At 48.0% G+C, this 25008-nt stretch overlaps 1 protein-coding gene across 2 annotated transcripts; it reads left to right on the top strand.

The window, feature by feature from the left end:
- The first annotated feature begins 72 nt into the window (after positions 1 to 72).
- KLHL12 (kelch like family member 12) lies at positions 73 to 24001 on the top strand. Of its 2 annotated transcripts, XM_074893747.1 has the most exons (12): positions 73 to 150; positions 400 to 597; positions 6199 to 6352; positions 7131 to 7348; positions 9951 to 10100; positions 11940 to 12054; positions 14350 to 14456; positions 15393 to 15588; positions 16821 to 16979; positions 18174 to 18272; positions 21905 to 22091; positions 22410 to 24001. In XM_074893747.1, exons 2-12 carry the CDS (start codon positions 412 to 414, stop codon positions 22534 to 22536), a joined length of 1698 nt encoding a protein of 565 aa, XP_074749848.1. In that variant the 5' UTR covers positions 73 to 150; positions 400 to 411; the 3' UTR covers positions 22537 to 24001. The 2 variants fall into 2 exon arrangements, with proteins under 2 accessions (XP_074749848.1, XP_074749847.1); XM_074893746.1 differs by lacking the exon at positions 73 to 150 and having other exon boundaries at positions 326 to 597.
- The last annotated feature ends 1007 nt before the right edge of the window (positions 24002 to 25008 follow it).

Raw genomic sequence — 25008 nt, forward strand, 5'->3', positions numbered from 1 at the left:
GGGGCGGCGGCAGGAGCCCGTTGCCCGGCAACCGCGAGGCACCCAGGGGCGGGGCAGCGCGGCGCCGTGACGCCATCAGAACGCGCCGCGCGGGGAGAGGGAAGGGCGGGGGGAGGCGAGGCGCGCGGGCCGGGCCCTCTCCCCGCGGCGGTGAGTGCGGCCGGGCCGCTCCGGGCGGGCGGCGCTGCCGCGCTGCGGCGGGGGGGAACCGTGCCGAGGCGGGGGGGGCGCGGGGCTGCGAGCGGCCCGTGGCGGCCGGCGTGGCGCGGCGCGGGGCGGGGGCGACCCGGGCGGGGCAGGGAGACAGAGAGGGAGGGGCGGCGCGGCGCGGCGGGAGGGCGCCCCCTGGCGGCGCGGCGGGCGGGCCGTGACATGTGGCCGTGCTGGCTGTGCCCGCAGGTGCCGGGCGCCATGGCCCCCCCCAAGGACATCATGACCAACTCGCACGCCAAGTCCATCCTCAACGCCATGAACGCCCTGCGGAAGAGCAACACGCTCTGCGACGTCACCCTCCGCGTGGAGCACAAGGACTTCCCGGCCCACCGCATCGTCCTGGCCGCCTGCAGCGACTACTTCTGCGCCATGTTCACCAGCGAGGTCGGTGCGCCCCGAGAGCGCGGGCTGCCGCCGGCCCTGGGTGCTTCGCGGGTGGAGGAGGCAGGGCCGCCCAATGCTCGGGCTGCTCTCTGTCAAGCTGCTTAGCAGCTGGGCCTGGATCCCCTCGTGGTGGCCCAGGATCCCCTCGTGGTGATCCTGGAGCCTTTGGGATCCCCCCATGGTGGCCCAGGGTCTCTCTGGAGCTCCTCTTGGTGGCCCAGGATCCCTTCATGGTGGCCCTGGAGCCCTCTGGATTCTGTCCTGGTGGCCCTGGATCCCCTCGAGGTGATTCTTGGTCTCCTCATGGTGGCCCCAGAGCCCTTTATCGTGACATGGTGGGAGTTAGAGGCTGCAGTTGGGACGGTGGTCCTGAATCATTGTCTGCTGCATGACCAATGTGTGCACCAGAGAGCTGCCAGGCTGAGCTGGCAAACTGGAAGGCTCTGATACATTTACTGATTTTTTTTTCTAGTTGTGTCTTAATGGTCTTCATGCTTCTGGGCATCTCTCTTGCCAAGGGTGCCAGCCCTAGTGCAAGGCTGTTCGAGCTGTGGTGTGTGCCTTAGACCGGGTGGTGAATTAAGGCAGCCCTTTAAAACTGAAATGGAGGGTATTTCACTCATATTCTGGTCTCTGTTTCGCCCTGCCTGATCAGCTGGTATGTGTTGGGTTGTGCTGTTGCTCTTGTGAAGAAGATGTAACCTTCAGCACTGGGGTTGGGGGTGAGACTATAAGCCCCTGGTTGCTCTACTTGGCAAATCTCGGTTGTGAGGACATTTGCTCTCACAGTACTTACTGTATTCACTCGCAGTACCTGCATGCTGTTTTTCTGAATCACTGAAAGGTAATATTTGAGCTAAAGCTAGCACTCATTCGTGTTGTTAAATGTGAGATGCTTTGCCTGGCTTTGTCTTTTATAAGTTTGAATCAATCTTTGTGGCTTCTTCTAGAAGATGCCTTCCTTATCCTAGCAACTTCCCCATTAGCAGGGAGAAAAATTACTAAGTAGCTCAAAGGTCCTAGAGACCTTCCTGCTAGCCCAGTAGTCCTTCTTCTTTGTTTTATCCAGCAATGAACAGCGTTGGCAGAGCTGTCTGTGTGCCTCCTTCTTTCAATGCTGTGTTGGGTGAGCAGGTGGCTTAGTTTTTATAGTCCTGTGCAAAGCAACCAAAAAAAGACATGTGGACTGACCACATACCAGTATATTTTCTGTCCATGTCTTCATGAAATTTGTAAATTTTTCAGGTTTATGCTCTTTCTCTCCATAACGGAAATGTAATTTTTTTTTAAAAAAATACAAAGAGGAAATTCAGTCCCTGCAGGCTGAAGTTCTCTATTTACCAGTAGCTTCAAGGTGCACAACAGTATAGCAGTCTGTCTCTGCTTCTTTGTGTTTGCCTCTAAGTTCCTGACAATGCTTTTGGCTTCCTGGACTTTAACTAGGCACTCTACAGAGATCTGATCACTCTGCTACAGAACATTCTTTGTGGTTGCTAACAAAGGCTGAGGGTTGGTATACTTGGGGCCTAAGCTGAGATCGTCTCTCATTTTGACTGTAACATTGTAGTGACCTTTTTCAGTAATTCTTCCTAGAAAAATAAGTGCATCCAGTGAGCATGGTTGCTCAGTCTCTCACAGTCCCAAATTGCCGCTGCTTTTAAGGGGTTTACTTCTTTTGCTTAGTTTGTATTTCTTCCAAATTTTCTTTTTTGTATGGAAACCCCAAAATGCCAAACCTGCCAAGTGGCACACACAATTACTGAGTGTTTGTGGGAGAGCATTCTTTCCAAGAAATGACAGCTTGGTCAGCCTCAGAGTGGACCTGCTTCCTACGTGTGTCAGCGCCCAGCGTGTTGGTGAGTGTAGTGGGACAGCAGCTGGGCGCTCTCCAGATGCTTGTGGGTACAGAGTGTTTTGGCCATGGCTGTAACTTGAGGGAACTCAAAATGCTGTACTGCATAACGGACTGACAGTCTCTGCGAGAGCTTCCTTCGTATTTCATCACTTGCCTCCTGCGAGTTTGGGGGCTGCTTGGCTAGGTGTAATGTGTGGCTTTTGTTGGGCTTGGGCTACACTGGGCTTAGCTCAGAACTGACCCTGTCAGTCACGATGTTACATCTGTGCAAGGCCAGAGTAGCCCTGAGACTGTCATCAGAGATTATCATCATAAAGGACTGCGTTTGCCCATCCATGTGTCTCTAGTGTCCTTCCTTCTCTCACTTCTGACGTTTACATTTACTTTAAAAAGTTCTCAGTCTTACTTAGTATTAATTTCTTCCCGTTTTCTATTCCCATTCTCCAGAATGAGGAGAAGCCACTGATCACCTGTTGAACCCCTGGCTTTTGACAACACGTTTCTCTGCCCCGTGCTGAGTATTGTGGGAAAACTGAAATGCCTGTCTGTGTAACCAACAGTGTTCTTCCTTGTAGTGAAAATCAAAGTGCAGTTTTAGCAAATGCTCCCCTGGATCCTAGTTGTGCATGGTCATTTCTTCTTTGGACAAGTTGGCATAACTTGGGATGCTTCAAGAGCTGATTGTTGGCTCCACCTCAGAAAGAAACTAGTCTGTCTTCTCTTGGAGGGTATGTTCTAGAAATTGAAGGGATTTTTCCCCCTAGAATGTGGAAAATAATCTCCTTATTCTGAAAATAAACAACTTCTGCTTCCAGGTTCTTACATGGTCACCTTCACTGTATTGTGAATGCCTTCCAGAATGCAGTGAGCCACACAGTAGCACTGTCATGCCAGCATTTCTTTTCTCTTATAGGTGAGAAGAAATTGGAGGGGTTTATTACAGTATGCTTTTGTGTATCTGCATTAGTGAAGGCGAAAACAAGAAATGGCCTTGGATAAGAAAGTGGTTCCAGAATTTTAGGCCCATTCTCCTGCAGAGTGAGTTGCATGATTTATGGATGGAATGTCAGACAGCAACATTATGTTTCACAACAGAGTTATGACCTACAGCCCCTGCTCTAAGTTGGCTTTCAGCACCTTAGGCATCCTGGGGTAAAACCCCTGATGTCTCCAAGTGACTCCCCTTAATTATAGGAATGTATTTCCCCTTAATTATAGGAATGTATTTCCCCTTAATTATAGGAATGTATTTTCCTGGATGCTCCAGTTGATTTCTGGATCTGTTACTGCTGCATACTTTTTATGACGTGTTAGAAATGTGCTTGTATTAGGGAGTATCAATCCCTTGTGGCTTTACTTGCTGCTGGTTAGCAGAACTCAGATATTAAACAACAAAGAGAGAAACTAATCTGAAATTCTAACAGCAGAGATGCAGAGAGATGTCTCATACCACTAAACTCCTGCAAAAGTGAAGCTGCTTGTGCTGTGTTTTGATTAGCATTGTATGACCATAATTTTGCATTATTTCTGAGTCCAAATATGTGGATGTATTGATGATAAAAGAGGGACTCTGTCCCAACAGCACAGCGCTAAGCACTGTACACAGTTCCCTTAACACTGCATATGCAGTCTGGAGCTACAGCTCAGAGTCTTCATGGGGTGTTCAGAATCAAGCTGTCTCCACTCTGAGATCCTTCTTTAAGGTATGATGCTGGGGTCCCAACTTATTCTGCATCACATACGTTATGTGGAGTTACTTGAAATATTATCTACCTTCCAAGCAATCTTAGCACGTGAGTAAACTGTGAGCCAAATAACAACGAAGTAGTGGAGCACAGCAGAAGTACAAGGGAGATGGGAGCTGATTGTCTCTGTGGTATTAGTGTTGTCCCCATAGTTTGTGTTTTGGTCAATAGTATAAAGAGAGTATGTGCATGGCTGATTATTGATTACTGAATATTGGTTGTGGGGACAGGAGCTTCGTTACCAGCTCCGGGCCAATCTGTGAAGAACAGATGTCTACAGCTTCTACCCGATGCAGGGTACTACATTACCAGGAGGTCTGGTGCCCTTGTAATCTCCTGTCAATAGATGTTTGTAACTTCTTATTCTCTTTCTTCTAAGTATGTATGCTCGACATCTCCGTTTGCTGTTGGAATCATATGAACATCTTGTCTGATCATTTCTGACCTTCGGTGACATCTGTATCCTTTATCTGTTGTACCAAACAGCTTGGTCTTGTTTGGGGAATGTTTTGTCTAGCCCAAGTTAGGAACTCATTTTAGCTTCTCAATACAATGCGTGGCCTGTCATACAGCAGGTCAGACAAGGTAATTTGCTGTTCCGTTCTGACTCTGGATGCCATAAAGTTTGTTCACTATGTCAACAGACTTGAAAGGCCTCTTCCCTCAAATTACTTTGAGTATCACCATTGCCTCTTGAGTTTCTCTTTTCTACTGTGAAGTGTATCTCTCTGCATCATAGAAATGGCTCAGTCTCAGCAGAGACATCTTCCCTTCTGTGGTGTCATTGACTGCCTCTGCAGGAATACCCTTGACTGCTCTTATTTTCTCTACTTCTGTATTACCTCCTTTTTCCCCAACTGTGGCAGATTCTAAGCCAAGTGATCATGCTTTGATCATACTTTCTGTTCGTTGAGTCTCTCCTCAATCTGTCTGTGACCAACTTCAGGCTCATTCTTGGCAAGAAAAGTCATGGGCTTTCATTGGAGTCATGCTTGCACTGACACTGACTGGTTCTTCAACAGTCTTGGGGGAGAAGGTGGTTGGTTTTGCAGCCTGCTGCATGGAGACATCCTTCTGTCGAGGTCCCTTCGTGTTGACGAGCTTGCAGCTATGTGCAGGGTGTGATTAGTGAGTCCACCTGCTAGCCCATTGTTCATGACCATCAGATGCTGTGCCAGCAGCTTTGTGATGGATGCATTGAACCACAAAGCTGATGCTTTGTGAAATATAATCTCAATTTTGTACCTACAGAGGTGCAAATTTAGTGGATTTGCAGAATTTACCATTCCCGAAGATTGCCTGTTAAGAGGGTAACTTTCCTTGGAAAAAAGAATTTTTCCAAAATTACTTATCTTAGAGGTGATAAAAGGGTCAGGGAACAAAGCTGGGATTGTGTAAGTACCATCACTGTATGTACTGTCATTTTACTTTCAAATGTTTAAGCTAAACCTACCCTTAATCTTTAACTCTGAACTTTCTGGCCTATAAATAGTCATTCTTTTTAGGAACCTTCCCCATAAGTTTGCAGAATGGATCAGGAATTGAACAGTTAGGAAAGATTTTTATTTGGTTTGGTTTTAGAGCGGAGTGGTGAGGTGGGCACTCTACGTAAACTGCAGCATGTCAGACACATCCAGCCCAGGAAGGAATCCCCCTGGACTGGTCCCTGTAGTAAAGCTTGGAGTTACTGCAAGGAAGAGAGAGTTTAGTTGTCTTGCACGTGTAATTTCTGCTATCTCTGATCTCAGCTTGCTCATTTACAATGCAGTTTGACTGTCCTCCCGATCCATAATGAACTTTGTCTCTTACTCACCCTATAAGTGAATTCTGTAGGGAAATTCTCTCCTTCCCCTTATCCTTTCAGCGAGCACAAGAAGAGAAAGGACAAATCTCTGTTGAAACCTCTCTGATGGATCACATTTTAAAAAAAACTGCTGAGCATTGTTGACTTTTTGATCACATTACTGGAGAATAAACCTTTGTATCCCTTCTAATCTACAGCTTTCAGAGAAAGATAAACCCTATGTAGATATCCAGGGACTGACAGCCTCCACCATGGAAATCCTGCTAGACTTTGTATATACAGAAACTGTTCACGTGACAGTAGAAAACGTCCAAGAATTGCTCCCAGCGGCATGTCTGCTTCAGCTGAAAGGTAATTGCTAAGTATCAGCACAAATTGTACAATTGCTGCTGTTTAGAGATTTCATTTGTCTGACCTTCTGTTAATGGAAGACAGATTGTGGGAGGCATGATATTTATAAGTATTTATGGGAAACTTCTTCTGTTGTCTTGCGTGCTGTGGTCTCATTGGTAGAGGAACTGACTTCTGTGGGGAAAAAGATAATAAACCAGGTTATCATTCCATGCTTTGGGCTGCTGTATTTCTGCATGAGAATTCCCAAGAGGAATTGTGGGCTGTAGAGCACATAAATGTTACAGCTCAGTCAACTTGTAACAAGAAGCAAATCCTAGATGTCATTTGACCTGCCATCATAGTATGTCTGGGTCAGTGCACGTGCACCTGTGGAGCTATCCCAGGCAATTATCCCAAATCCCAGGCAACTATCAAAAAGACATTGGAGAAAACCTAGAAATCTGGTACCATATCCACTAGCATATTCATCTCTTGTTTATAATCCATGAAGCTGAGTACAACTCACATTTGAGTCTTTTTCTAGTATCAGATTTAATTTTTGCATTTAAATAGAACAGTCAGAGATCAGAACAGCTCCAACACATGGTCTACTGCTTAGTGTTTTCACGTCCCTCCAAAGAAATATTTGCATGTGTGTGTTTCTGTAGTATTTTTAAGCTTGTTATTTGAGTTGGATTTTCATTATTGTTTAGAACTTTCTTTTCTGAAGCCCTTTCCAAAGCAGTGGATTGGTAGTAAGCATGCAGTGCTCATTCACCCCTCCAATTTTCCGTAGGTGTGAAACAAGCTTGCTGTGAGTTTCTAGAAAGCCAGCTGGATCCATCAAATTGTTTGGGCATTCGGGATTTTGCTGAGACACACAATTGTGTTGATCTAATGCAAGCTGCAGAGGTCTTCAGCCAGAAACATTTTCCAGAGGTGGTTCAGCATGAAGAGTTTATCCTCTTAAATCAAGAAGAGGTTGAAAAGCTCATCAAGTGTGATGAAATTCAGGTAAAACCTGAAAAGTACCATTACTGTGCAAAGCATTGAAGTAAAACATTGAAACCAGTCAGAAATTAGTCCATATTAGGGTGGACTTCTCACACAGTTCCTGAATTTGAAATTTAATTTCCAAGAAGCTTCTTCTAATTTTTTTTAACCATGTAATCTGAAATTCATCAGTAACATGTAGCTTCTATGTAAGAATTTGTTGTCACACAAGTGTTTCTTTCAAGTAACACAGTCACAGTTAGTTACGTCTGCAGAGTTCTTGTTCCCTCATCTCCTCCTTTCCCAGGAGGAGCTTTCAGAGGTTACAAAGACAAGCTGTCTCAATGGCTACATTTCAGAAATACCCCCAAGACTTTAACTTCTATTTGTAGACCTTTGCATGATACTCAGCAGCACAAGGAATGCGTATGTCATCCCAGGCATTTGGGTGTCCTCTGCTTTTACAAGCAGCAGAATTCATGATGATGCAGGGTAGTCTGACTCTTCGGGGAGTTGTATGCAGATTTATTTCCCTTGAGGTTGGTTTCTGGAGGATTTACTATTTGGCTGGAACCTGTCAAATACTTCTTTTCTAAATTTTCTATGAATAAGTTGAACATTCCTTGGTAATGAGGAGGGGACTTTATTTTTTTTATTGAGATGGACTTTGTCGAGAGTTTGCTTCAGTTCTAAAAGAAGTGATTGAAGCAGTCGCTGTTCGGAGTTCACAGTAACATGAACTCTTAGAAGCAAACCAATATAAGTGATATCATTGGTGGAACTCCTGAAAAGCCAATATAGGAGTAGCCAGAGGAAAATTCTTGATGTATGCATTGAAAGCAGCCTTCAGCCAAGCTGACATCCTCTCATTAATAAGCCTACTTGAGAAAGAGCATGCAAGGTAGCAGTGAAGGACCCTGGCACAGGCTAAGGTCAGCAGTGGAGAAAGGCTGAGTGTGTTTGGTGTTTAACAAGCCACAGCTTTAATGTCGTGAGGGTTTGAGCTTATGTGGTGAGTACTGTCCTTCTGGACAGTGAAGAGAAAATAATGAGGAACTTGAGAATGACCCAGCCAAACTAATCAGGTGATCCACACAGGCAAAATAAAATTAGTTGTGGATTGGAAGGACTGGTTCAGGCCTTGCAGACACACAGTGAGGTGTAATACCTTAAGAAGGTGAAGGGAGCAAATCCAGCTGTTGCTGTGTCAGTGCAGAGGTGATGTGCTGTATCAGAGGGTACTGAGCGAGCACCGCTGGAAAATCCCCTGGCTGTTCGCGAAGTGTAACGGCAGGTTCAAACTGTGATGCTGTGTTTAGTCTTACTCATCGTTTATCAGAAAACAGAAATGATTTCATGAACAACAAAACTGTTAAATATATCAGAAGACAGTCAGTTAGGGAGGGAATAAAACAATGTGGGATTATCACATTTAAGAAGGAGGTGGGGAAAATTGGAAACAACAAAGTACTCTGCTCTCCTTTTGTGAGCTCTAACTGTCCTTTCCCTGTAATTCAAATAGAAAGAGGCCATTTCAGATTACACTGTAACAAATATAAATCAATGGCTTGGAAGAATTGCCTTGCATAATTAACCTCTGTGGCTCCCTGCTTCAGAACATTCAGCAACAGACAGCTTGAAACTGAACTTCAAAGTGGACCAGTCATATTTCAGCGGGAAGGCTCATTCCTCTTCTTACAGTATCTCCTTTTATCTTCATATTTAATAAGAGTTAACAGACCTCATGATAATGAATTCATGTCTGATTTGCTTTTATGTTGGATGATCTGAAGACATGCAGAAAGAAAACCAAGCCTAAATAATATATTACAGAGCTCTTTACAATTCTTTTGCTTTCGGTAATCACAGATGTCCAGAGCAGGTTCTCTAAAAGTGTCAGATTTAGATGGTTTAGTCAGTGTAATCTCTGGAAGTGGTGTAAGCAGCAGTATGTGCTGGTCCTAAATGGAGAGAGAAATAAACTAGTCACAAAATAAAATAAACAGTAGAAATAAACAGTAACTTTTGTGCCCTGGGATTCTCCACTATGAAATCCTGTTGTTGATAGTTTCTTAAGTGTGGATTGAAATTTTAAAAAAACCTTAAAGGCACCTGGTATGGCTTGGGTGTTAAAGGGGCAGTGCATGGGCATGGGGCTGCAGGGGGTTAAGCGAGACACTGCTCCGTAAAAAGGAAAAGTGATCCTGATCATCTTTATGATGGTACTTTACCTTTTGCAGAACCGTAACTCCTGCTCTGCTGAGAAGCCAGGGGAGCTGCCCTGCGAGTTACTGCCTGTCACTGCACTCTCTCAGCAGGGCTGGCTCCCAGCTTCTGGCTCTGCTGGGCACCATAAAGCTCATTTTTCTGGCACTGGTACTGCCAGTTGTTGATCTCAGCTGTAAGGAAAAAAACAAATGCAGTTTTAAGGAAAAGAAAGTGAGGGAATTTCATAGTGCTTGCAAATACAGCTCATGTGAATTTCCATAACAGACTCTTACTTGAAATGTCCTGCTCCCTCGCTAGCTGTGAAGCAGTGTCAACAGGCTGGAAGTTGTCTGTTCCATGGCAGTAGCTGAAATATTATCCTGCGGTCTGATGAGTCTGTGCCTCCTCTTTCCAGGTGGACTCTGAAGAGCCGGTTTTTGAGGCAGTTATAAACTGGGTGAAGCACTCGAAAAAAGAACGGGAAGCATCCCTGCCAGAACTGCTGCAGTACGTGCGCATGCCGCTTCTCACCCCCCGCTACATCACAGACGTCATCGACACCGAGGTACCGGCAGCTCGGGTCCACGGATACAGAACAGCTGGGAGCCAGCATCTGTCTGGGATTGCCTGTCCCCTGGTTACGCCCCTGCTGCCCTAACAGAACGTGTTAAAAGCTGCTCTCTCTGCTGGTGCTTTTTGATGCTGACAGTATGGAGTTGTCCCTGCTCAGCTGGAGTGCCCCGTTTTACTCAGCAGCAGTTTGCTGTGCCAGCAGTTAGAGCACCCTGCTTTTCAGCTGGGAGAGCACCCCATCCAGAGCAATTAGTCACTCGTCTCCTCTGATATATGCAGCACCTTCCTGTTGTCATCCGTTATAGTCTCTAACAAGTCCTTTCTGCCTGTCGTTGGTGGGCACTAGCAGGTCTCCTCTAGGCTGAAGGCTGCTGATATGTGATCCTGGGGAGGAAAGGGCTCCTCAGAAGTTGTTTTAGGGGCAGATGGCAAGCACGTACCTTTGAATAAGAAGGTCCAGGGCCAATACACAGCTGAGAACCGTCTCTAGTCCTGCTTCTTTGTGTGGCTAGGGTGTTGCAGAGGCAAACCAAAACATGGATGGTAGTAAGAGATAATTAAGCTTTTGCGATGGAATTTTAATTCCAAAGAGGAAGTGGTGCTGACCCCATGCGAGGTTTGACAGGAGGGCACAGAGAGGTTCAAACCAGTGTTCTGGTTTCATGGTGATGTGAGGTAATCAGTGGTTACTAGCCCTTGTCACCTGACAGGTGCTGAATGTTGAATGACAGACTTCTCTACGTATGGAAATGGCTGATTTAGCAACATTCATCTCTAATGTGATAAAGCTGCTTTTTACAGATGCTCTTAAATAAGGGCAGCTAACAAGCAGTTAATTGTGCCAGAGCTAAAATATGTCTAGTCAGATTGTTATGGTCCATTTTAAACTGAAATTGAAGCTAATGCAAAAGGGGCTGGTACCAAAGCAATTAGATCTGTTCCAAAACCAGCCTAAGATAGCGTGTATACGGGGCCTCAGCTTTCTTACTGCACAGGATGGCCTCTCCAGTCTGGAAGTGACACACACTGGTGGGACATCATCATCTCAGGGCAGCATGGAGAATAGTGTTGGCCCTGTGTGGCATCATCTGCTCTGAACACCCTGGCCTTCTTGCACAAGCACCAAGAACTTGTAAAAATAAATCTTACCATATTGCAGCAGCATATAGCACCCAACACCCAAAGGGAACTGAACGCTGAACATTCAGGGGAGGCTGGTCCAGGCCTTCAGCCAGGGAGGGAAATTACATGGCATTATGCAAGGAGGAGATGAGACAGTCCTTGGGCTGCAGTGCCTCCTGCTTCTTTCAGTGACCTCACTGCTTCTGTTGTCTCTTCATAGCTCCGTGTCCCATGTGCACAAGGATCAAGCTAATAGATCCAGTTAAACTGCTCTGTTGTGCTGTGCTCCTTGTTTCTTCTTTGATGGCAGGTGCATGCTGAGAGTTGATTACGTGGGGCAGATCCAGCCAAACTGATTCCAAGTGTAGTTTCACTGCCAGTCGCCCTTCTCAGACATACTTCTGCTGGCTTAAATGTAGCAGAAGTGGCTTTTCCTTAGTTATCCAATACAGATGTTTTCATTAGGGAGCAGTGCAGTGCAGTGCCAGACTTTGTGTGAGAATTGAGACGTATCTTTTCAGCTGTGGTCCAGTCTTAAGTTGTCTTTGCATTTCCTTGCATGCAGTATTTGCACCATGACACTACTAGCAACAGCCTGCACACAAGTCATTTTTATGCTGTCTGAACTGACAAGAGTTGGCTTTAGGACAGTTCTTATGGGGGATCTTAAAATACATTGCATGTACCAGTGACTCATGTTTTTCCTCAGCCTTTTATACGATGCAGTCTGCAGTGCAGAGACCTTGTAGATGAAGCTAAGAAATTTCATCTTCGACCCGAGCTCCGGAGTCAGATGCAAGGACCCAGGACAAGAGCACGTCTAGGTGAGCAGCAAAGGAAAGGACACTGAGAAGCTCTGGGGCACGGGCAGGTATTGTATTTATTATACACCGTGTCTAGTGCCTTGTAATTGTACTGAAGTGCTTCACATGAGCCACTTGTCAATCCACAGTCCCCAGCGTTACAGAAGGGTGAAGGACAAAGGTATGGTTTTTTCAGAGCACAACTGCTTAATGGCAATGTGGGGACTAGCTGGTTGCCTTTAATTCCAGGCCTCTGTTGAAACCATAAAACCAGTTTCCTGAGTTGTTGGTGCCTCCAGATATGTTTGTCTCAGTATGCAGCTGTCCAGGAACTGTGGGAAGAGTTTCTTCCTGTCTAAAAGGCAGGTATCAGTATCAGAAACAGAAAGAGCTGCAAGGTGAGAGACAGCTGTGTTGCGGTGAAGATAAGTTTTCAACAGGGAACCTGAGAGGGGAAGGCACAAGGAGGGAGATGGGGCAGTCCCTTTTTCCTTTCAAAGATACTTTTTTTTCTTTTTTCCCTAGCCTGGTTAAGGCAAATAAATGATGATTTCTTCCTCTATTTCAGTAACTCCTACCAAGCAGTCACTGAATTGTTAGGAAACTGCACTTGAGAGCAACATAAACAGTAGGAATGACCTACAGAAGGAGAAGTATTTTAATGGCTTCTTTATGACTGTGGCTATTCCTCACCTGACGTCCCCTCTCTGATCTTCAGACTTGGTCTCTCTGGACTGTCTCTGCCATGCCTTTGTCCTGGGCATGCTCACAGGGCATCGGTGCCAGCACTGACCAGTCTTCCTGCAAGCAAACCTCCCCTCGTGTCCTCCAGTGCTGCTGACCCTGAAAAACCCTCCATGGCCGTTTCCTGTTATTAACGCTGGTTTAGGGGACAGAAAGCAGTTTAAGCACTAGAGAAGGAGGGCAAATTAGGTTGCCAGAGAGACACATTGATTCGATTTTTTTTTTTTTTTTTTTTTTTTTTGGCCTGAAGGGAGTGTTGTTATGATGTGGTTTGACTTCCAGCATAGTCCAGGCCACAGCATGGCTCCTGTTTTTGTGGGAACATCCTACACCCGTTTCAATGCAATGACACGCGGTTCAGCTCAACCTGTCATTTTAGAAAGACACATTTGGTTCTGTTCATAGTTGAAATGCTTCACCTGATAAAGGAGACATCACAAAACTGTTTTATTGTTTAATTATACAGGCAAAAACTCTGCACCTTATTGCTAAGGTTCATCTTCTAGATTCAGCCCTACCTTTTTTAACTGATTCAATACCATCTGCTATCAGCAATGTTCTTATCATGGTCACTTATAAACTGTGATCAAGTTGTGTATTAATTTGTATGGGATAAACGGAAATGATTGGACTTTAGGTGTTATGCTGGACAGGAGGCTTTCCAAGTTGTTGGAGCTCTTCTGTGAATACTTTTCAGTTATTTTTTTATACTATCCTCCTTCATCTGAGGTGGCAGTTGGTTTGCTTTGTGACAGACAGGGTCTTGCTCACTCTTTGTTGCTTGGTGTCAGTCCTTCTGCAATGAAAAGTTGGACAGTTCTAAACTCTAGTAAAACTCCCTCTTACAGAAAGGGTCCAAGGGATCCAGGGGATGCTCATCTATTTTAAAAACTATGATAGAAGCCTACCTTCAGGGCAGTTGTTACAAGGGAAGTTAAAGCTCTCCAGGTCACAAGTGTTATTTAAGTGACACAGAAAAATTCAGGGACCATCTTGGAGAAAAGAAAGTAGAGGGAAGACAGCTTTGAGATGAAGTACATAAGGCTTAGGAGACAATTCCTGGGAAAATATTTCGTTAATTTTTTCAGGCTTCAGTCAGCCTGACTTGTTTCTCGGTGAAGTGGTGAACAAAGGGGCCATCTGGTCTGGACGTCACTTACAAACAAGGGGAAGCAGCCATCCTCCTTCAGCTTCCATGGGGTGCAAGAGGTTTGGTAAACATTCATGGAAAGAATACAGAAGAAGAGCCAACTTCAGCACCTAACTTAGCCAGCTTGTCTTCCCAGTGCCTCCAATATTAGGAGGAACAGCCCTCCAGCCTCTGAACACCTGAGTTAGTCTTACTGCCACGCACCCTGGAAGAGTTTCTCTCTCTTCTTCCCCACTGAGGACAGAGGGAGTCCACGTGCCTCTAGCCAGGTTAGGTGTCTGCTTCACAGCAGTGATGGAAACAGGGATTTAGAGGCAGCTTGTTGCACTAAGGAAGGCTCAGTGTTTCTTCAGGTGATTCCTTTGAGGTGACCTTTGGTTGTGAAGGGATTGACTTGACTTTGCTCTCCCTCTTTGCTCTAGGAGCTAACGAAGTCCTGCTTGTGATCGGCGGCTTTGGCAGCCAGCAGTCACCTATTGATGTTGTGGAGAAATACGATCCGAAGACTCAGGAGTGGAGTTTCTTGCCAGTAAGGGACCATTTTTGACCACCACTGGGTTGAACAGGCTGTGATCAAACATTCCTCGTTGGGCTATCCTTTGCTTAGATTTTCTGCTTAGAATTTCTGACAGAAATTCTTTAGAATTGCTGAGGTTTACATAGTGAATGCTGAAACTGCTTCACATTTGCAGACTTGCTAAGAAAGCTTCATATAAGAGGTGGTTGTCATATTTCTAATCAGATGAGCCTATGGAGACCCACATCTTTGTTGTGGGAGTGAGAGCTATCGTGTTTCTTATTGAAGGGGTGTTAAGCTTTAAGGTTAGTGATGATAATTGAAATGTCAATAGGAATAGTATAATCAGTCCTGCTTTCAGGCAGGCTGCATGATCTCTCTGGTTTAATTGTTTCTGAGCATAACAAGAGATAGTAAGGAAGAGAGAATTCCTGTACTGAGGATTATTTCTACCCAAATTTAAAATCACCTTTATCTGTGTGAAACGGTGAAGAACTGCCACTAATCACAGAAGACCCAGTATCACCTGGTGTCTCAAAAGTCTGTTCTTTTTTGGAGGCTAAAAGCTTCAGGTATTTTCATCAAATATTCTGAGTCTCCACATTTTCCCAGTAACGGTCTCTGCAGGGAGCCAGTGGGAGGCACACAAACCTCCGAGATGCATCAAAGATTCAGTAGCAGTATAAGATAAATGACATTTAACACAAAATATTTTAGTGCGAAGAGACCTGGCCATGAGAAGAGAGAGTGGCAGAGACAAAATACAGGCAGAGGAAGGCAGATGCAGTTGTTAAGGCCATATCCTTTAAATCCATAGTGCTGTTTGCCTCTCTGGTAGTGGGCCGTTTTCCTAAAGAGCAGCAAAAGAGGCTGGAAGAGCAGTGGTTGGTCTCCATGCATCGGCGTTGTTTCCTCTCCGTGACCTTTTTGTTCTTTTTACTGTTGTAGAGCATCACCCGTAAGAGGCGCTACGTCGCGACAGTGTCCCTGCACGACCGGATCTATGTGATCGGGGGCTACGACGGTCGCTCTCGTCTCAGCTCGGTGGAGTGCTTGGATTACACATCAGATGAGGACGGTATCTGGTACTCCGTGGCTCCGATGAACGTTCGGCGAGGCCTGGCGGGAGCCACGACCCTTGGAGGTGAGTCCTGGCCCCCGCACTGACAGCGCAGCACAGCCTGTTGGGTTCTCGTCCTGAAATGCCCTGAGCTGGTGTGTGCAGAGTGGGATGGCTCTGAGGGAGGAGGTGAGTCTGAAATTCTGCCTTCTCATCATTTGGATGTAGAAATGGAAAACTTGCCCACGTATCCTGAGAGGAGCTCTGCCTCCACTTCATTCTTACAGCATGTGTCTGTGCATCAAGGGAAAGGAACTCTGAGGGATTATGGAGTGGGAAGCTCTCGGGGTGGTGACAATGTCACATATTACTGAGCACAGGACACCGAGTACAGCAATAACCATCCAGCACTGCGGAGAGGCTGAAACTGGAGCATGTGCAGGGGAGGATTCTTAGGACAGACTTGGAAGAGGAAAACTACTTTACTGAGCAAACCAGAACACTTCAGCTTGCTTATGCTGGCAAAGCAAAGGCCAAGAGGGAAAACGATTGTTTTCTAAGAGTATAACTTGGCACAAGAAGGAAATGGGCAATGTAAGAATTGAATAAGAACAAATGGTTATAAACAGGCCAGGAAAAAGTTGGTGTGGAGATGAGAGGGAAGTTTTGTAGCCATTAAAATAGCAGTCACGCTAATGAATATTCTGTGCTTTAACATTTATATTAGAGTATTTTCTTAATAATTAATATTGGTTAAATGTTACTCATTTAAATTGTTAATCATCTATTATAATGAAAATTCTGTTAAAAACACAGCTGCTTTGAAGATGACAGATTTGTGAAAGCATTGCATGAATTAGGTTCTCTGGTATAAGGGACTGATCTTGATGATCCAGACATGTCTCTTGGATCTTCTTTTTTTTTTTTGCTACCTGTGCGTTTACTGCCTTGTAAGCACTTGCTTTGGGCATGTGCTGACACGACACTAGTGACAGGCAGGGTTTGGGCATGGCAGCGTTTCAGTAGGTTCTGCAGCATGAAAAGAATAACTTGGGTGCGCATGTTCTCTTCATCTGTTAGCAAGAAGATTTAAGGGCCAGACGGGTTTTGTGTTTGTTGGGTCTGTGTGCAGGCTAATGGAGTGATCTAGGGTGAGGAGGCTGGGTTCATCTTGGCTCCAAATGTGCCAAGATCTGTAGTTGTTCCTGTATTTCACAGTCCGTGTGGTAGTTTTGCTTCATCTTTGAGGGCGTTCTTGCTCCATGTGCATGCTTGATACTTGACTCACTGAGTCCAGCCTCTGTCTAACGTTGCAGACATGATCTATGTTTCCGGTGGGTTTGATGGAAGCCGACGTCACACCAGTATGGAACGATACGACCCGAACATTGATCAGTGGAGTATGCTGGGAGACATGCAGACAGCACGGGAAGGAGCAGGGCTTGTGGTAGCTAATGGAGTTATCTACTGCCTTGGTAGGTACCCTCAGGACCTCTAGGTGTTCTGCAAATACTTGATTTTTACAGAAATAACAGTGCAGATGCTCTGTGGAGAGCACCAGTTATGTCATATCCAGGTTAGAAGAGAAAATCTAACTTCACTGCGCTGGGCACTGTTCTCAGTGCCTGGGCACAGCTCTCAGCCTGTTCTCACCGTTACCATCGCGATGGCTTAGACTGGAGCTGCCCTGTAACTGCAGTAAATGCTGTCAGAAGCAAACTGGACACAGCCAACATCTGAGGGATGGCTGAAGCGCGGGGGATGCGCAGTGCCAGCTGAGGTTTGCACGGATTGGGCAGTGCCTAAGATGCCCTGGAGGTGAAGCAGATAGCCTCAGGGCAAAAGGTGCATCTGTGCCACACAAAGCAATGTTGGCTGTAGTGCTCCAGAAATGTATCCTGAGCCCTGTGTTTTCCAGCTCTTTTCTGTAGGGCTCATTTCATTTTCAGAGACCCACACCAGCTGTGAATACAGCAAGAGTGCTAGAGGGCAAATCACTCTGAAGACTTCAGTAATCTCGTTCTATAGATGCACCTTCTGGGCCCCAGAAAAGGCAGGCCCAGCACTGTGCCCACATTTTTTGCATCCTCTTCCTGGGGAGTCACAGACATTGGACACTGGTTTATGGGTTTCACTTCCCTCTCCCAAATTCCTCTTCCTCATGCTGCCCCCGAGGCAGATAGCAACACGCTGCTCCTTTGCTGAAGCTGCACAATGAGCTTTCTTGGTATCTTCTTGTGAAACAGCTCTTTGAGACATCCCAGCCTACACTCTGTGTAGCCTCATAGCGTCAGCTGGTGGCTGCGGGCTGCAGCACACAGACCCTGAGCCAGCACCGGGTCTGGAAGCTGCACGTCTGCTGTGGCAGGAGGCATCGGTGTTCTCAGAGGCAGCTCCGGGCAGTGCGGTGCAAACCTGGTTGTGCTGGTCTGGAGAGGTGATGCCCTCTCCCAGCACGGCCCTGTGCAGTGCAGGGGCAGAGCTTGCTCTGAGCTGGCTCCAATCTGGCATTGCAGAGATCTTGTCGTCCTGCCAGCCCCGGTGACTGCGAGTTGTGCCGATGGCAGTGCCGTGCTGTACTAAAGATGAACCAGGCACGTTGTTGCTCTCTACACAGAAAACATTTTCCAGAAGTCAGAGCCATGGTTTGCTCCTATATTTTGTTTCAGGTGGCTATGATGGGCTGAACATACTAAATTCTGTCGAGAGGTATGATCCCCACACTGGACACTGGACAAACGTCACCCCGATGGCCACCAAGCGCTCGGGTAAGAGCCCACAGTGCCTTGAGGTCAGAATGTTTTGTGCTGCACCGAGGAAGCAGTCACCCACCACTGGCTTGTTCTGCTGCCCTGGAGGATGTTGACTGGCCCTAGTGAGTGGTTTGGCTTTAAGGAGGGATGATTTTAGGGCATGCTGACTTAACTCTGCAAGAGAAAGATTAATTTTCACGTGCCTGATGTCTCCATCCCATGCTAAGATGTGTACAGAGGAACGTGGTGGGGGGTTTATAGGTTACAGGGAGGGAGGGGAAGTCCTGTGTGACTTCCATAACTAGGAACAGTGCGTGGCTTGGGGAAAAGTCAATGGGACAGTTTGCTAAGTCGTCAGCTGCACAGGATACAGCAAAGGCAGGAGTGCTCTGGCAGGCTGCTCCTTCACCTGCGCTCTGCTTTGTCAAACACTGGGCCTCCGCTCCGGGGACAGCAGGAACACAGAGAGCAGCACTGCCAGAGCAGTGTCACACTGCAACAGTCTTACACTCATGATGTGAAACGTGGTACAGTCACACATTAATTATCCCCCACCAACTCGTAGTTTGTCTTTCCTGCTTGGTGTTGTACCTGAGCTTTAAGTTTGGCAGCCATATCTAGGAGAAAACTATAGTTTAAATCCTACTTTTGGAACAACTTTCTGTCTCAGCTCTCCTTGCCAGTCAGAGAGGGACCTGGGGGGGTTGATTGACAGCCAGCTGAACAGGAGCCAGCAGTGTGCCCAGGTGGCCAAGAAGGCCAATGGCATCCTGGCTTGTATCAGCACTACCGTGGTCAGCAGGGACAGGGAAGGGATCTGACCCCTGTGCTCGGCACTGGTGAGGCCGCCCCTCGATGAGTGGGTTCAGTTTTGGGCCCCTCACCCCAAAAAGGCCATTGAATGACTCAAGCGTGTCCAGAGAAGGGCAACGGAGCTGGTGCAGGGTCTGGAGCACAGGTCTGATGGGGAGCAGCTGAGGGAACTGGGGGGGTTTAGTCTGGACAAGAGGAGGCTGAGGGGAGACCTCCTGGCCCTCTGCAACTCCCTGAAAGGAGGGTGCAGAGAGGGGGGAGGAGTCTCTTGAGCCAAGGACCCAGCAGCAGGACAAGAGGGAATGGCCTCAAGCTGTGCCAGGGCAGGGTCAGACTGGCTCTTAGGAAGGATTTCTTTGCAGAAGGGGTTGTTGGGCGTTGGAATGGGCTGCCCAGGGCAGGGGGGGAGTCCCCATCCCTGGAGGGGTTGAAGAGTCGGGTCGACGTAGCGCTGAGGGATCTGGTGGAGTTGGGAACGGTCAGTGCTGGGTTAATGGTTGGACTGGATGATCTTCAAGGTCCTTTCCAACCGAGATGATTCTGTGATTCATTTCTCAGAGGAGTTCCTATGGGGCTTGTGCAGCTCCTGTGAGCTCAAGTGTTGGCCTTCTGCTACTGCACTGCGCCTCCGGGCGCCTGCCCCAGATCCTCACGGCCATGCTAGAGCAGCCGTGGCCTTGCTCAGCCACGTGTGGAGGGGCAGGATGCTCTCTGCCTCCGCAGCTTTGTGGTTCTCAGTGGAGTAGTTCTGCTGTGCTTACAGACCCTCTTACAAAACCCTTTTGAAGTTGCTTTTTCTCTAGGTCTTTCAATGAATGTCCTTTACAATTAGCCTAGGCAGAGTTGTTTCTGTTTCTTCTTTACTGCAGTGTTCTTGGTTAGGGACAAGTGCTGGTTACTCAATTAAAACTGGTCTCTGTTCTAAAAACATCTAAGCTTTATTGTGCCTGCAGTGGCATTCACCAAAACCCCAAGCTTTAAATATTTACTCCTGTGGCAGGGCTATTCCTGTTAAGTGTGCGTTGGAAGGTATTTCCTATGTGCCAAGAATGGATTTGATTTAGGAGTTGGTCGCTTTCCACATTTGGGAAGACCCCACGTTCAAACGTGATAAAATCTGTGGGTTTTCCTACATCAGAGGCAACATGCGAGACCTATCCATGGATCTCTAGAAAGCTGAAGGATGAGACAGCTTCCCCCAAGGGGTCTGTTGTGTGCCCCAGAGAAGATGGCTTTGGGCAAGACCAAAAGCACAGAGTTCAGGGGAAAAGCCTTTTACAAGAAGCATTTCCCAGGTCCGTGCTCGCTTCCCACAAGCCTTGCAGGGTTTTGGCAGCCGTGCCTCGGCCCGCAGAGCAGGGTCCTCAGTGCTGTGACCTGGAGCACCAAGATCTGAAACGGGGGTGTGCCCAGGAACGTTTTTTGGCCCAGGTTTTTGTGCTGCCACTCTGGTACTAACACCCCAAACTCAGCTCAGCAGCTCAGATACCAGTTGCACTTGCATCCTCTATCCTGGTATCCGTTCCATCCGTCCATCCTGGCGACCTTGGACCCTGTAGGACTTCTTTTGTCCCAAGGCTTTGACACTCTTTGTAGAGCTGTCTGCATGTGGGTCTTTGAATTCCAAGACCAGAACTAAAAGTAATGTTGCCTTTATTCACAGAGATTGTCTCCTCCTTGTTTCTCTTTATCTCTTAGGACAGATTCTGGAGGTAGGTCACCCCTCAGAAACCTTGGCTGTATTGCATTGCTAGACCTGACTTCCCTGATTAGGCCTTGGTCTCGTCTCTCTTCTCAGCCAAAGTCTTCCTCGCTGAAGCTATCAGAGAGCCCATGGGGCAGCCTGGGCATTCCCAGCTGTGCTGGTGCTCTCAGCAAGGACAGACAGTGAAAGGGAGGTTGCATTTAGTGGAACAGAAAGTCTCTTATACCCTGCTTGTAGAAGAAACAGATCGGTGCCCAAGAGCTGCAGCTTGGCTGTCTTGTTTCCTTCAGGATATTCATCGGTGCAGTAGTTACACGTTGATGGTAACAGCCTGACCGGGCTTACTCTGCTCTCGAGGTGTAGCTCGAAACAGCAGCGGCTGTTGGCAAGAGCACCTAAGGCCACCAAGTGCATTGTTATCTTACTGCATTCGTTGGTCCTTTACTTGAAAGGGGGCTGCAGGTGAGGAGCAGAGGCTGGTGGACATTTATTTTCTGCTGTTGTCATAAACTCCCCGTTGGGCCAGCTGCATTATTGACTGCTTGTACTGTAAGAACAGCTGTTCAGACAGATGCTTCAGCCACTTACACCTCTGTGACTGTGCAGTGGACATCAGTTTTCATTTCCCTGCCTTCCAGAGGAACAATGTCAAAGAAATCCTTCCTCCAGCCTTCCATGGAGCAGCGTCATCCTCCTTGCTACAGCCAGGGGCTGGGTGACACCAGGGAGCCAGAATCACCAGAGAAACGTGTCTCTGTGGTGGCAGAGTCCCAGCCAGCTACCCGCCAGCAGAGCAAGCCATGTGCTGGTCTGTTCAGGGGGTCGGTGTGTCTTTCAGCCGAGGTGAACGTCTCACGTTGCTAGTGCTGCCCTGGCTGCAGTGTTGCTCAGTCCCCCTTAGGCCAGAAATTCAGCAGCGTTTGGTAGAGTTACAGGTTTTAATGTATCATGTTGGAGACAACAACAGAAGACGCTGGGTTATGACAGCTCTTTGGTGGGAGATAGAAGCCTGAGAAGACGTTCTGTGAAGAGGGAGGAACTGACCTAGTTCAGGCTGGTAACAGGGAGCCTCGGACACGGTGCTGACGGTGTCACTCAGGGGTGTAACTGCCATCTTCTCTCTCTCCAGGGGCTGGAGTGGCTCTGCTGAATGACCATATTTATGTAGTTGGTGGGTTCGATGGGACGGCACATCTCTCCTCCGTGGAAGCCTATAACATTCGCACTGATTCCTGGACAACTGTAACAAGCATGACAACCCCCCGCTGCTACGTGGGGGCCACTGTGCTGCGGGGAAGGCTGTATGCAATCGCTGGGTAAGCGGCTGCCCGGGGCTGGAGAGGGAGATGTCCTGCATGTCTGCTGGAACAAGCGAGTTGAGGTGCTTGTTTCAGGTGGCCTCTCCTCACATTTACATTTTAAGCTTTATGAGAGGAGCCAGCCCACAGATCACCGTGCCCAACCCAAACAGGCAGCACGACGGTCCAGGGCCAAGCAAAAGGGAGCCTAACCCTGTGGTTTCATTTCAGGCCATTCCTGCTGCACGCAGCTGTCCAGCCTCCCAGCCAGAGCTCTGAATGCCCCAACCTCTTCCTTCAGCACCATCCCTCACCTGTAACTTTCTGTCCTTGCAGATATGATGGCAACTCACTGCTGAGCAGCATTGAGTGCTATGATCCCATCATTGACAACTGGGAAGTGGTAACCTCCCTGGGGATGCAGCGCTGTGATGCTGGAGTCTGCGTCCTTCGGGAGAAGTGATCTGGAGGGAACTTACAAAGAACATCCTAAAAAGTCTCGGCTGGAGGAAGAGTCCCCAGTGATTTGCAGTGACTGTTCTTGAGAGTTGTGGATGCTGTGGAAATAGGCACCAGAACAGCAGCTTTCTGTGCTGCTTTGGACTAGAGCATGTGCATAAATGTGTTATCTCAGCAGTCATTTGAAATCGGGGGCTCTGTGTGAAGCTGGAGAGAGGTGGTAAAGTAGGTCAGGAGAAGCTGCGTTCTCTGCTGTTCCTGTGGCCAAGTCTATCGGCAGAGCAGAGATGCCCCCAGCCTCGGCATCAGCCAGACTGGGGAATGCTTCCAGGGACATGTACATACAACTGGGTGGTCTCTGCAGCCACTGCAGGGCCACGTGGGTCCTCTGGTTGCTCTCAGCCATGTGGATGTGTGAGGGTGAATCCAGCTGCTCTTATGTTCCAGCTTCAAATCATCTTGTACATACTGAATGTTCACACATGCTCCTCAAGCACACACCAGTGCAGAGCCAAATTGAGTGAGCATGTGTCAGGGGGTCCTGCACTGTAGCTGTGTCTGCAGGTTCCTCACAGGTCTGCACGCAAAAGGAGTCGCAGATTAAAGCTGTCAACTACTGAGACCCAAAAGCCTGAGGCTGCCGGGGGCAGAGGGCAGGGGGGAAAGCTCATTGCCTGGTGTAGAAGCAGGTCTGCAGCATTTCTGCTCTCATCAGGGGGCTCCAGGGTTCATCACATCGTATTTCCCTCAAAATGCTTGGCAGACCCAGCTGCAAAGAGCTGCGTTTTCTGGCAGCAGGAGCCTTGCTGTGATGCAGCAGTGCCTGCTCCCACCCCAGTGGGGAGGTCACCTTGCAGAGACCGAGGCCCTGGAGGTGGGGACACAGTTGCTGCTACCCACGTAGATCTTGCTGGTGAGCGACTGGGGTTTGTCCCTGGACAGGCCTCTGTCCCCACGTCAGCCTCTCAGCCAAGTTCATTGTGCTGATTTTCCTTTTATCTAGGATTTTTCTGCTTCCAGGGCCGTTTTGGAGTAACATCCAGGATTCTGTTTTGCCCTCTGTTCTCAGCTGTTTATTCCCCTGCCGTGTAACTCCACATCCTCTCACACTAGCTATCCTTCACCTGCCCCACGAACCCCAAGTGAGAGCTTCATCACTGGCTCACTGGAGCACTCTCCTCAGCATGTCTCCTGCCTTGCTGCGTTTCTGGGCGCGTGGGCTCTCCTCCGCCCTCGGCTTGGCCCCCGCAGTGCCTGGGCTCCGTGTAGTGCTGCTCGTCGAGCTTACTGCTGACTCCTTGCTTGGGGGACAGGGTGGGATCAGGGACGTGGTAGCATGACTTAATTATGCACTTTCAGCCAACGCTCTGACCTTCTGCGTTTGTTTCTATCACACAAGTGTTCTGTGGTTTTGTTTCCTATGTTTATTTTTTAATGAAAATATAAAGAATAAAATATTTCCTGAGCCAGTGGGAATTTAGCTTCTGTTCTCCACCTTCAAGTCTGACTGCTGTGCTCGGGGGATGTACAAGCCCCGAGTTGGACCAGGCAGCCACCGTCAGCTGTGCCTCTGCCCTGCAGCTTCCCTGTGGTAGTAAAAAACAACTGCTCCATCTGTTGAGAGCCACAGCAAAAAACCTATCAGGCCTGGAGCACTTGGTAAGTGGGGGTGAATTTGTTGAAAGATTTGCTTGAGAAGAGAGTGGCAACAGAGATGAGGAAAAGACTCTCTAAAAGAGCCCGCAATTGCAAAAAGTAACACCTGGTTTGTCCACCATGGAAATGTGGGATGGAGCCCAGTGTTAATTTGTCTGTCAAAGGTGCAGTTACAAACTACCCTCCTGGTTTCCCTTTCCAAATTCTTCTGATTTCAAGGCAAACGGCCGTGTCCTGCCCCTGCAGCCTTCACAGAATCAACTAAGTTGGAAAGGACCTAGAAGATCATCCAGTCCAACCATTGACCTAACACTGCCAGTTCCCATCTACACCAGATCTCTCGGCGCTATGTTGACCCTACCCTTAAACCCCTCCAGGGATGGGGACTCCACCACCTCCCTGGGCAATCCATTCCACTGCCTAATAACCCGTTCTGTAAAGAAATTGGATGACTGAATGCTCTGCCCACTGCCTGGTCCCTGAGCAAACACCCCCCGCAGGACAGAGGGGTGGCTGTGCCACAGCAATGCTGTAGCTCTCCCCAGCGGGGCTGTGGGATGGGCAGGAGAAGCCAAGTGTGCTCCCTGCAGCCCCAATGCCCCTGGCCTGAGCTGGGGGGGGAAGGGGCATGGCCCCCCCAAGAGCCGTGAGGGACTGGTTTGGTTGGAGTGGCCCTGGGTGCTGGTGCAGCTCCTGGATTAGCCCCAGGGTGGCCTTTTGCTGGGTTTTGCTGAGCGCAGCGCTTGTGCCCGGGGCCTTTGGCTTTCCCAGGCTGGAGCCAAAGCCTTTGTGTCCCCGAAGGCAACACCCCCCCCCTCCC

This window comes from Strix uralensis, chromosome 24 (genome assembly GCF_047716275.1).
Source record: "Strix uralensis isolate ZFMK-TIS-50842 chromosome 24, bStrUra1, whole genome shotgun sequence".
Lineage (NCBI taxonomy): Eukaryota > Metazoa > Chordata > Aves > Strigiformes > Strigidae > Strix > Strix uralensis.